Source organism: Wasmannia auropunctata, unplaced genomic scaffold (assembly GCF_000956235.1).
Source record: "Wasmannia auropunctata unplaced genomic scaffold, wasmannia.A_1.0 LD336050.1, whole genome shotgun sequence".
Classification (NCBI taxonomy): Eukaryota; Metazoa; Arthropoda; class Insecta; order Hymenoptera; family Formicidae; genus Wasmannia; species Wasmannia auropunctata.
In genome coordinates, this window is record NW_012026840.1 from 1194748 (window position 1) to 1206630 (window position 11883).

At 42.5% G+C, this 11883-nt stretch overlaps 1 protein-coding gene across 1 annotated transcript in view; it reads left to right on the plus strand.

The window, feature by feature from the left end:
• LOC105451562 overlaps nucleotides 1–11883 on the plus strand; it is a 246107-nt gene that overhangs the window by 92480 nt on the left and 141744 nt on the right. Inside the window, exon 3 of the mRNA XM_011692085.1 lies at nucleotides 9814–9975. Within this exon, the coding sequence (XP_011690387.1) occupies nucleotides 9814–9975 (162 nt within the window). The remainder of the gene's footprint in view (nucleotides 1–9813; nucleotides 9976–11883) is intronic.

The following is an 11883-nucleotide window of genomic DNA, read 5'->3' on the forward strand; positions in this document are numbered from 1 at the left end:
GGGGGGGGGAAGTATCGTTCCCCGCGCCGAGGACAATGCAGCGTCTGCACCGACGCAGATTTAATTTCTGCTTGGTCGGCCCTTTTTTTGTGTGAATCGGCGTAAGCACGCCGGAATGTAGTTTCATACTTTTATTTTCGGCCACCGCCGTGTACAGACGCGATATTTCGAGAGATACGTCTATTAACCTGTTCTTTTTTTCCCTTCAAAAGGGAAACCAGACTACAAAAATATGAAGAGCTTCACGTTTATTTATATTACGCGAATTGGGCTGCTTGGGGAGCAGCATAAATGAATTGAAACAACCCGAGGCAGAAACGAATTTGTCAACAAAACTCGTCGTCTAGTGAATGGTAAAGTTGAATGAAAACTTCTCGCGGGGCGCAACTTCGGGATTAAACGAACCGCGCGTTTGCGGCGAACAACAAGCCTCGGGTTTAACCAAGCCTCAGACTATCAAAGTTCTATCGTTTTTTGCATATCGGATTCATGCAAATACGTCGCGCGCCAAATCTTTTGCATCCTGAAAATGTCTCTCTGAAAACATCCGCGCGATCGATAACGCAAGACGTACGTTTCTCAGAGTGCGCTGCAGCCGCAAGTTTCTTTCATTTAAATGGGTCTTACTTGAGCAATTTATCATTGCTTATTACCGTAACACAGTATGACAATCTATCTTTACACCGTATTATAATATCTTACAAGCTTATAGTACAAGATCTTTGATAGCTCTACCGTGTAGACCGTGTAACAATAGCGCCACGCTAAATTCGTGCGACGACACACAATTGTAGACGTTCGCGAGTATATATACGCACGGATCTTTGGATTGTAAGCGGCACGCTCGAATTGAAATCGGCTTTACGTTTCTACGGATGTTCGGCATTAAGCCAAAGCCGATTATGATAACTCGCCTATCCCATCCGTGATAGCTGTAAGGGGTTGACTGTTCGCCCTGAAGGAAGCATCCCCGCGTCTCTTCGTGATGCAAATTGGTCCGCGTGCTCGGTAACCCCTGTTGACCGCAGCCGATTAACGAGCTGTCGCGAATCGTTAACGCCAAGAGCTGATACGACGGATTACCGTAATCAGCATAATCTGTAGTAAGCCTATAGTAATCTATAGCGCTATACAGCAAGTACTATAAATGAATAATATGGACGTGGAATGAGCGCGAGTTGTATAACATCACGTGTTGCCTGAAGAAACGTGCTTTTTCATAACATCGTAATCTTTTTATGTTCGAAGTGTTAAAATGAAGTAAAAAAAAAAGCGAGCGTGTGGAAAATTGTAACATAGCGGAGAACGAAGGTCTGGGAATTAATGTCTCTGAAACGCGATTGAGAGATGCACACAGTGTTCCGATTAACCAGAAAAGATTTTCTCCGAAAGGTGTATTATAGCCTTCTATCGATCTCATAATGCGCTTAAGCGATTACAACATTAATCACTCGATTAGTCCGTTAGATGCCTGGGTCAGGTAATACATATAGCAGAACTCCGGCATTACTACTATGAAAATAGACAGCTGACGCTAATAGCGGCACTAGCGAGCTTCGCACACAATTTCTCTCCTCCCAGGTAATATATTGCATAGTTCTGAAACCGCACGTATAATTCTGAAACCAAATGATATCCTATACGCTACATGGAATATTATTTGTTGAAGTTCCCATAGCTCGCGGATTATTTTAAAAGCGGCAACCTCTCACTCTCGGATCGTGCAATTTATTACGTTTCATTATTGTTGAAATTTAACGTCGAACTATCTCTCGCGTTTATTTCAGGTTAGCGCCGGCGGATGTAAACAAGCGACGTGGGCCTGGGCACACTCAATTTTTACTCAATTTACTCGCTAGCTTTGTCAAAATTAGTCGAGCGTAAAAATGTTACGATTGTCGGACTAGGGAAATGGTTTTTGCGGAATTCAATACACTGCGCGTACGTATACGCGTGCACGTCGACGCATATGCATGCCCCTCTGTTTGTATACGCATTATACATATTTATAGGGGACAAAGCGATATAAACGCGGGGCGGGCGGCGGGGCGGAGGGGAGGGGGGAAGGGTGGCAAGTGCGAAGCCAATTAAAGTGCAAATGCATGGAGATGCGGGCGGAATGCCAAGCAGCAGCACACTGACCGGGAAACTGTAAAACCAAAATTCAACCCTGGCTAATCAACATCCATCATGCCATATCAACGCGTTGAATTTGTCAAATGAGAGTCAAGAGGGAGAAAAATGAGAGAAGGAAGGAGAATTTGGCAGAAGAGCAAACAATAAATATGCTAAAACAAATAGCAGGGAATGTGAGTAAAATTGATATAAAAAAATTTTATATCAATATAGGCAGTTCAAACGTTGTACGCGCATCCGCGTTTCGATGAATGGAACCGGAAGCGGTGAAATGCAACTAAAATTGCGAATTATCGCAAAAATCGAGATACAATAATCAAAACGTGAGCCTGTAAACGAAGCCTATGACGATTGTACACGTTGGATTATTTATATTACGATATTTTCACGATATTTTCGGGGTGCTGCTCTCAAAAAGCTGTTGATATAAAATATTTTAAGCTCTTAATTTGGCGTACTATACCCGACGGTGAAAATGTACCGCGAAAATCACGTATATTCTATATAGAGAATACAAATTAACACGCACTTGATTTCCGACGATGGGAAATATAGCGTTTATTAAAAAGTCAATCGGCGCGCACGGATGTGAAAAGAACATGGCAGCGTTCGAAATTATGCAGCAACGACCGGGGGCCGTACCGGCTGGTACGGCCTGTTTCAGCCAGATATTAAGGTTAATAAATGAAACATAACGGGATTTCCACACGCCAGTTGCACATGGCGGAAGTTGCAGCGTATATAGCCGGCGCACGCTTTTGCTTTACAGGGAGCTTCAAGCGCTCTCTGTTAGTTGGGAATCGATCAGCGCACAAAGTCGTTTCGTATGAAACTGCTAGGAGCCCGCATTATTGGAAATCAGCTTACTACGCGGCACCCGGCTGCAAAGTAACAAATTATTGTACATGACACTCGCCATTGTCGATTCAATACCTAGCGAGTGGAATCCGATCGGTTAAACTGCGAAACATTCGAAGACACATCCTCGTCGGCATCGGCGATAAATTCGATCGGATCGACGCTCGGAGCTTGTAATTTACAAATGCTATTTAGCCACGCCATTAATAATCCTTTTATACCCAATATTCCGAACGAACATTTCTCTTAATACTTCTAATATGCAAATATATATATTTTTTAATGTTCAGCATTGCTTTTCCATAATACTCTGCGCTGTAATTAAAATTATTTGGCAGTACTTGCGATTTCCATATGAAAAGATAAATAGCGTAAACACCGAATAAACTTGTAAAATATTGAGTTGAACGAAAAGTTTGTTCCATTTTATTTTATATTTATACTAATACCACCTATTAGCAAAAAGAAAAAACAAAACGAATTTTCCATTTAACCCAATATATCTTTGAATAAAAACAGTCGATTCGTGAAGGTTTACATGAAATTTCAGAAATCAGGTCTGCAGTTTAATGACTTTAACTGTAAATATTTTAATGCGTTTTAAAATAATCCCTTTTTATATCCCTTTTTATATCCCTTTATGATATTTCAAAAATTGTCGTAAATTCTCTTTAATAAAAATTCCGTGTAGAATCAATATAGGAAAATTCCAGCACAAAATTTCTTGATTAATTCACAATTTTTTCTGATCAGCTACCCAGTTCGATGATCGATGCACAATATTTCGTTTCGGTTGTTTCGAAAGTCGAAAAGTGTGAAAAAGACACGGTAAACATCCAGCTCTCGTAAATCGGCGTACGCAATAAATCTGAATGAAATGCTAAATCTCGTTCGTCCGCCTTATAAGTCGAGCGAAGTAGAATCGCACCGCGCTGAACGTGACCAAAGGAAGAAAGAACGGTATGCCCATTTCTCTAAAGCTCGAAACTCTAGTACGGGATTACGGTTATAGTGTGCTCTCGCGGAAATCTGTTCGATATCGCGGAATAACGAGCGCGCACGGCCGTCATATAAGTGTTATCGGGGTCACATAATTCACAATCGTTTGGAATCTAATGCGTTATTGTGGTGAACTGCGATAGAAATTGATGTTGCTAGATAAAAACGATACACGCGTATAAAGTTGCGCATGCAACATATGGTCTTCAAGAGATTGTCAACAGGATTCATGGTAATAAATTCAGTGAGAACAGTTCTCCTCCTAGAACATTCTATAATTCGAATCGCACTCTGTTCGAGTAAATTTGTCCGCGATTAAACACGAAGTGGTGACTTCGTAAACGTTATGAAGTTGAATTTATACTTCGAGTTTCCGCCCAGCTCGCGAATTATATACAGTTATCGCCGAGTTTCGGCACGGTAGTTTCTGTCAAGTGACAAAGATAATGAACGACCTTTGAGGCGACCGGCATCCGCTGTTCCGTCTATTACCATAGTAATACCGTCGGCTCTCGTCCTGCCGTGCATAGCAGCTGTGCGAAAGGGGCTCTTCGGACACGGCGGACGCGCGCGTTTAAACGAAAATTATTAGATACCTGCTACGGCCGACCGCATACGGTAGACTGCGGAGACGACCATTACGGCGGTGGCGGCGGCGGCGGCGGCGACGGCGGCGGTAGGTCGGTCCGCGCGTCGGGCGCAGGGATGCCATCCCCCGATCTACCCCGTGGCGGCGGGCTGATCGGATCGGTGAAATCGAGCAGCGTCGACTTCATTAGAATTTAACGCCGTGTAAAGTGAGCGCTAAGTGGATCTCTTCGTTCGGCTGTCGCCCGCTGCACCTGCAGCCACGATTTTCCGTGGATTGCCCCAACTGCAGCTGCTCGCGACACCTCGCACATTTTTGGCGTGATCTCGATCTCCGCAAGGCGTGTCACGCGTTTTTTACGTGACCAAAATCCGCTTACAAAATTTTGATTCTTTTTTTTTAACTGGAAGATCTAATCAGTTGAAAGCTAAAATTTGTGGACAGCGCATGTTACAAGTGTCTCTCGGATTTCTTGCGCAAACCTGTCTTATTTTTGCCTTGTCTGCGAATTCATAATCTTTTTTCCCACAAATTGATCTCGTTTGGAAAACTTTTGAGCCATATAGCCCTGCATATACATACAGATGAGCAGTCATCTATGGCGTCATTGAATCAACGTAGCTAATATAATTAACATATATACTGACGTGACATCCGTGTAATTATATTACATTGAATTACCTGAATTATAGGTGATTAGCGTTGCCCGGCGATCTATTGATCTAGTTTGTTAATCATTCCGTAATATTCCAAGTTTATGAGAAACGCCAATCTAATAAACGTACCGTGGGTGGGCGGTATCATATAATCGCTTATTATTGGTTGCATAGCCTGCTAATCGGAACCACATCGGTTACAAGATAACTTTATCACGTGCATAACGTGATTTACGTGTACGCGGTATCGTCTATGCCCGAAGCGAATATATACGTATGCAAGTTTAACATGGGGATGGTATGTATCACTTTATTCGTTCAGGTTTTTTTTTTCCGTCTCATTGAAATCCATTTATTGGTACAAAGAAAATATTCTCGTTTTACGAATGGATGTTAAGAGCGGAAAATATAATTTTCGCCTTGGTAAAAATATTAATTTCTTATTACAATTAAATTTATTACATTTATTAATAAATTAATAAAAAATGATGCAACAAAAGAAAACCCACATATAAAGCCACGTGTAAAAAAAATACACTGATTATAACGTTGGAAAAATAATTGCTTTTTGCCACGGATAGCTCACGAAAAAGCTCATAAAATAATATTGAGATGAGAGTGGCTACCCAACGGCTATCTGTAATAATAGCCATTTAATAGCCGTCAGCCTCTGAATAATCGAACGGAAAGCGCAGCATCCGTGAGTGAACGCTATGGCAACAGTAGGATCCCAGAGGATCTGAAGAGAGGAAAACTGAGAGAGCGCGCCACAAAAGCCGTCCGAGTACGTCTTTGTTTACTCCAGGCTATCTCCGTTCGCGTTTTCGTCTTTTCTCCGATTCCCCTCGTTCACTTTCGGTTCCTCCTTTCGGCGCCTCTCTCTCTCTCTCTCTCTCTCTCTCTCTGTTCCGTCGCTCTCCGAGTATCGCCAGTTCTTATCCCCTCGAATCGCCTTGCAGCTCTGACAAGACTCCTTTTATCTCGACGATATCGCGCTCGTCCCCCTCACTCCATCGTTTAAACAAACTTCTCTGTAATCGAGACTGAATCGATGGATTAAGAATCCAATTGCGAATCTTCCCCTCTTTCCTTCCGCCGTCATCTAACGTCTGCCTTATGTCTCACTTTCCGCGCACCGTAAAATCCCTTCAAACGTAACCCTTGCAGCAATAAGACGCGCACCACTATACTAGCTGGTATCCGCGACCGGAAAGAATCATGTAGGACGGGCGTTTTCCCGAAATACGTTTTCACCATTGCAGCGTGCTCGCGACGGGATCTCTATAGTAGTGGTAGAAGTAAAAGCAGCAACACAGCAGCAATGGCATCAGCAGCAGCAGCTTCAGCAGCAGCAGCAGCAGCAGCGGCGGCGGCGGCGGCGGCAATAAAGCTTGCTTTATTTTTACTATCCCTCCGGCCAAGTACCGCCCCGTATTTCCTCGGGATATTGACATATCGGGGGTGCCGGGGCTTCTCCTCTTAACGCCCTTTTTACACTGGCTCGGAATTTATGTCTTCTTCCTCCTCTTCTCGTTCCGCCCTCCTGCACTCTCTCTTCGCCCGGCACCCTCGTCTTCTCCGCCTCTCCATCTCGTCTCTTCCCCCGACCCCGCGTGCTCCCCTCCTGTCTTCCTCGTCTTGCTCCTCGTCGACGCGGTGACGACGGGGTTCCTCCTCTTGTACGCATCCCCCAATTCCCGTCCTTTCTCGGACAATCAATCACGCACGCGTATCTCCACGTTTCCGCAGAATCAACCAGAAATCTCTATTAGATGCCAAATCGGCGCGGCCTCTTTTACTCGGTGTCCCTCGATCGATTCTGTCGATCGTTCGGCCGTGGAATGACGTGGACGCAATCGTTACTGGCAACGATCCACATTCGTCGAGTACTTCCTCGACGAACGGGAACGCCATTTGGATGTAAAATCACAGATTAGGAATCTCGAGAAACGGACGGTGCCGAATTCTCGGAGCGGCAGTCAACTTTGGTGGGGAGTGGAGATATGTAATCCTGAGCGTGATAAGAAGCCCGTGACGTATAACACCGTTAAATCTATAGTGTCAAATTTAACCTTACTTAAGTCGCCACCGCTCCTACTTGATATAAAGTTTTTAACTAAAACAGTAATAGTTATTTTTAAATAAAAGACAATGGAGTTTGACTTAGAACCAAATTTGAATTAGAATCGAACTGCTTTAAATTATTTAACTCCACACGGAAAGAACAATTTTGCTGAATTCAAATCTGAAAATAATTTTTGTTCAATAGTCAAAATTATTTTGTGCAAAAGTCAAAATGATTGCTAGAATATCAAAACGTTTTACAGCAATACTTATCAGTTTTAACATTCTAACAAATTATTTTGATGATTCAAGAAAAAATTATTTTCAGATCTGTTTTTAGCAAAATTTTTAGGTCTTTCAACAAAATCGTTCTTTCCGTGCATTGTTTTAGTTAAAAATAACCATTTATTAAGAATAGAAGTAGTGGCGACTTAAGTAAAATTAAATTTGACACTATAGATTTAACAGTGCACCCATTTGTCTGTGTAAAAACTAAAAATCTATAATTATTGCCCTTACTAATTTCATATTTTGCAAAAAAAAATGTTATCTTTAAAGCATTCTTTCGATTTCACGATTATCGAAATCGTTGTTAAACTTACAAGCAAAAAATATTTCTTACTGTCACGGCGCAAGATCGATCAGGCGGAACATGCAATGACACCTATTCAATCCCGACGCGAGGTGTTATAAAGACTTTTACCAAGGTCGAATTCCGCAGAGTCAGCTAACACGACGTGACGTTCACTAACTTTTTGCGCAATCAGGCGAGAAGTTTTCTTCGCACTCCCCCCCCCCCTTGGACGGCAGAAATACCGCATGCAGTTCGGTGGACGGAGGGGACCTTTGTACTATATTAATAACCGTGTTTTTGTCGGTTCATCGAGCACGTTCGGAACGTTCTCCGGAAAGAGAAAGGTGACGATGATAAAAACGCGAAATCCGCCGCGGACGCAATCCGGTCGGCGGACGCGGAAAAACAATGAGCAACAACCCCGTTCGTCAAGGGGGTTGTATCCTTGCCTCCCTGCCCTCTGCCCCTCCTCTCTCCTTCCCCTGTCGCTCTCTCATTTTTCCGTTGCATTCCTATTTATTGGTGCCACGGGACGTATGGCTGCGTAAAGGTGCGTTGCAAAAAAAATGAAAAAAAAGGAGGACACGATAGCGCGCTACGAGAGGAATGCGAGGGGGGGGGGATGGGGGAAGGGTAGGAGGAGCGCGAAAGAGAGCCGCGAACGCGGCGGCGAAAAACGCAATATCGTGCCGGGAATGTCAAGCAGAATGAAAGCAGATCGAGTGGACGTTTTAAAATCGTCCGACAAAGCTCGCGGACCGTTTACCCAGGGTTGAGAGTCTTCCAGTATATGTAGCTCCGATGTACTGAAAAGCACACGACTGCGCCTCGTTACGGGACGCGCATTCGGTTACGATCCGGAGGATTGCGCTGCAGCTATATAAGCGTTGCCGATTATAGGTCAACTTTATTTGACATCGATGAATATATGCAGTTATGGCAATTAAACGACTCGTTGACGAGCGGCGCATTTGATACGCCATACGCCGTATACGTTCTCATATTCTGCTATTTACGTTATCGAGCATGTAATCCCGCCGTATACACGTTTCTCGGATCAATAAAGAGCCCGGGATGCAGGTTAATCCCGACGCAACAGGAGTATCGGAGACATTATTGATGGTGCATTGCCGTTATTCTCATACGATATGCGCAATGTCGATTACAAGATATAAATTCGATATTCGGGGCACCGAATATAATTTCGCTCTGCTAATCTAAAAATATAATAAAAGATTTTTATGCGAAATAATATTAACGAAAAATTCGTATCGTCGATAATTAAAATTCCTGCGCACCGATTAAAATGTTGGGATCAATAATTCATAAAATTTTGATGGCATATATAAAAATCTCGAGCTGCGAAAGTTATGTCGGAAAAATTAAAACACACGTTCACTTTAAATTTGCGTCACACATAAAAAAATTCGAGCTTCTATATACTTATCAAGATATTTTTACGGAGATTTATATAGAAAGTGTACATATAATTTCTATAAATATGTATTTCTCATTTGCGTGCGTTTATATTTTTATCTTCTTTGTTGCGCAAACTGATCCATATCTCTCTTTCATATGTTTTAAGACGAATTTATTAATCAGCATTCTGTGCTTGTACACGGAAAGAATAATTTTGCTGAATCCAGATCTGAAAATAACTTTTGTTCAGTAATCAAAATAATTTTGTGCGAAATTCAAAATGATTGTTAGAATATCAAAACGTTTTATAGCAATACTTATCAGTTTTAACATTCCAACAAATTATTTGATAATTCAACAAAAAATTATTTACAGGTCTGTTTTTAGCAAAATTTTTAGATCTTTCAACAAAATCGTTCTTTCCGTGTATATATTTATACATAACATGCGCGATATGAGCACAGGTCGAAATGTTCTCATGAACAGTCTGCTTCATAAAGGCATATATCTTCTTTCAGGTCAAGTTGATCTCTGGACACAGAGCACCACCGGCTGCGCCTGCAGCTTTAACTCATCCAGCAAGGATTGCGCTTGTTGCGTGCCGTCGGGCGGCTGCAGCTGCGGCATGGCTTCGCCCGATAGATGCGCTCAGTGCGGCCTGGAGCAGCATTGCGCGAATAGTAAGTGTCATTAGATTAATCCTGACTTATGCAGCAAGATTGAGTTTCTTGAAATTATAACGCTCTCTTATGCCGTTAACGTTTTTACTACAAATCAAGATTTCGTCGTGCAACCACATTTTTGACGGCCGGACATTAATTAAAACCGAATGGGCGCATATTGTACATTTTAAGAGAAGAGACGCGTTTCTCTCCCGCGAGCGCTTTAATCCGCATACGCATGTAAAGCGTGGCATGGTATAAACGTAAAAACTTATTAATCTCGTGAGCGGTAAGCGCGGAAATTCTTTCTCACTGTCGCTTTCGCCGCTTTTTTTCTTTTTTTCTGCCTGCCGACGATCAACTAACCGACGTATTTGCTCTCTCTCTCTCTTGGTCCTATGAGGAAATATAATTACGTCGCGTCAAAAAGACATGGACGACCTCTTTGAGGCTGTGTCGAGGCTAGAAACAAGGTCCGCGCCATTAAGCCACTTGCCTCTCGCGCTGCTTCTCGTTTGCAGCCTCGCCCGTGTCGCGCGAACAAGTGGAAATTAAAGCGCCGCGGCGGGCGAGTCTCTTTGGAAGTGGCCCGCTTGACGGCGCGGGGGGAACGCGGAGGTGGCGTGATTCAAAGAACAAACGCGGGGGGGGAGGGGCGGAAGGCAAAGGGGAACCGGGGGGACGTTTGTAAGAGGATGAGCGCGCTCGGCAATGCGCTCAAAAGACGCCGCAGATATCTGAAGTGAAGAAGGCGTGGTTCCGGTCCGGTACCGTGCGTTTGCGGTTCGTTTTGCACAACAGAATAAATCGGTATCGAAGAAATTACTCCTGCGCGATCTACACCCGCCCGTTCGAGACCTCTTTCTTTCTTATAACTAATCACTCTTGACGAAGTTCTTATGCCTCCATCCATCTAACCTTTCTTCGCGCTAATTACTTGGGGCGATATTGCCTTCGTGTTCCATCCATCAAATTCTTCTCTCCTCGGATTTCTTTTAGCATCGCAGGATATACATGACTCGTATATGAGCGCGTATAGGTGTATTTCGGAATTGGAAGGGTTTACAAATTGTTTCTTTTTGCGCGAGCTGATGGAATTATTTGCAATATAAAATAAGAATTTTTTATAGCAAATATAAAAATTGATTGCTTTTGATGTTTTAACGTGGACAAATAATTTTGTATAACAAATGCTGGATTTCTCAATTACGAAGAACTGAGATTACGCAGATCAAGGAACATTTAATAAGTCTCAAATTTTCATCAAGATTTGTGTTGTCTTTGACGTAAATTTTAGACTCTCTATCGCTTGAATATATACAAGAGAATCGTAAAACAATAATACTGATAATCTCACGTCGAGAAGAAATAATTTCCAAGAAATATGCCACGCTTTACAAGAAGGTATTCGCATTACAATCACGGAACCTCCTGCACAACATCCTACGGGAAGCAATTAAGAATCAAATTACACACTATGGCAGATTGCCTCATAATATTGCGCCAAGCTGTCGCGACTCGTCGTCGCCCGAACAGAGCACGGCTGCACAGAGAATGCGCGCCAATGAAACTGCGAGTAAGAAAAAGTCATTATTAGCTGCACTTTATTTTTTTTTTGCGCCTTTTCATTGCCATTTTTCTCGCATGATCGCGGAATTTCACGAGAAATCGTAAAAATTCGATATTACAGAATAGAAAAATGCAATTATATTTTACTTTTAATATTCGTATTTTTTAAAATTCTACACGGAAAGAACAATTTTTCTGAATCCAGATCCGAAAAGAATTTTTGTTCAATAATCAAAATAATTTTGGGCGAAAGTCAAAATGATTGCTAGAATATCAAAACGTTATAGCAATACTTATCAGTTTTAACAAATCAGTTTCCAACAAATTATTTTGGTGATTCAGATCGGAAGAGCACAC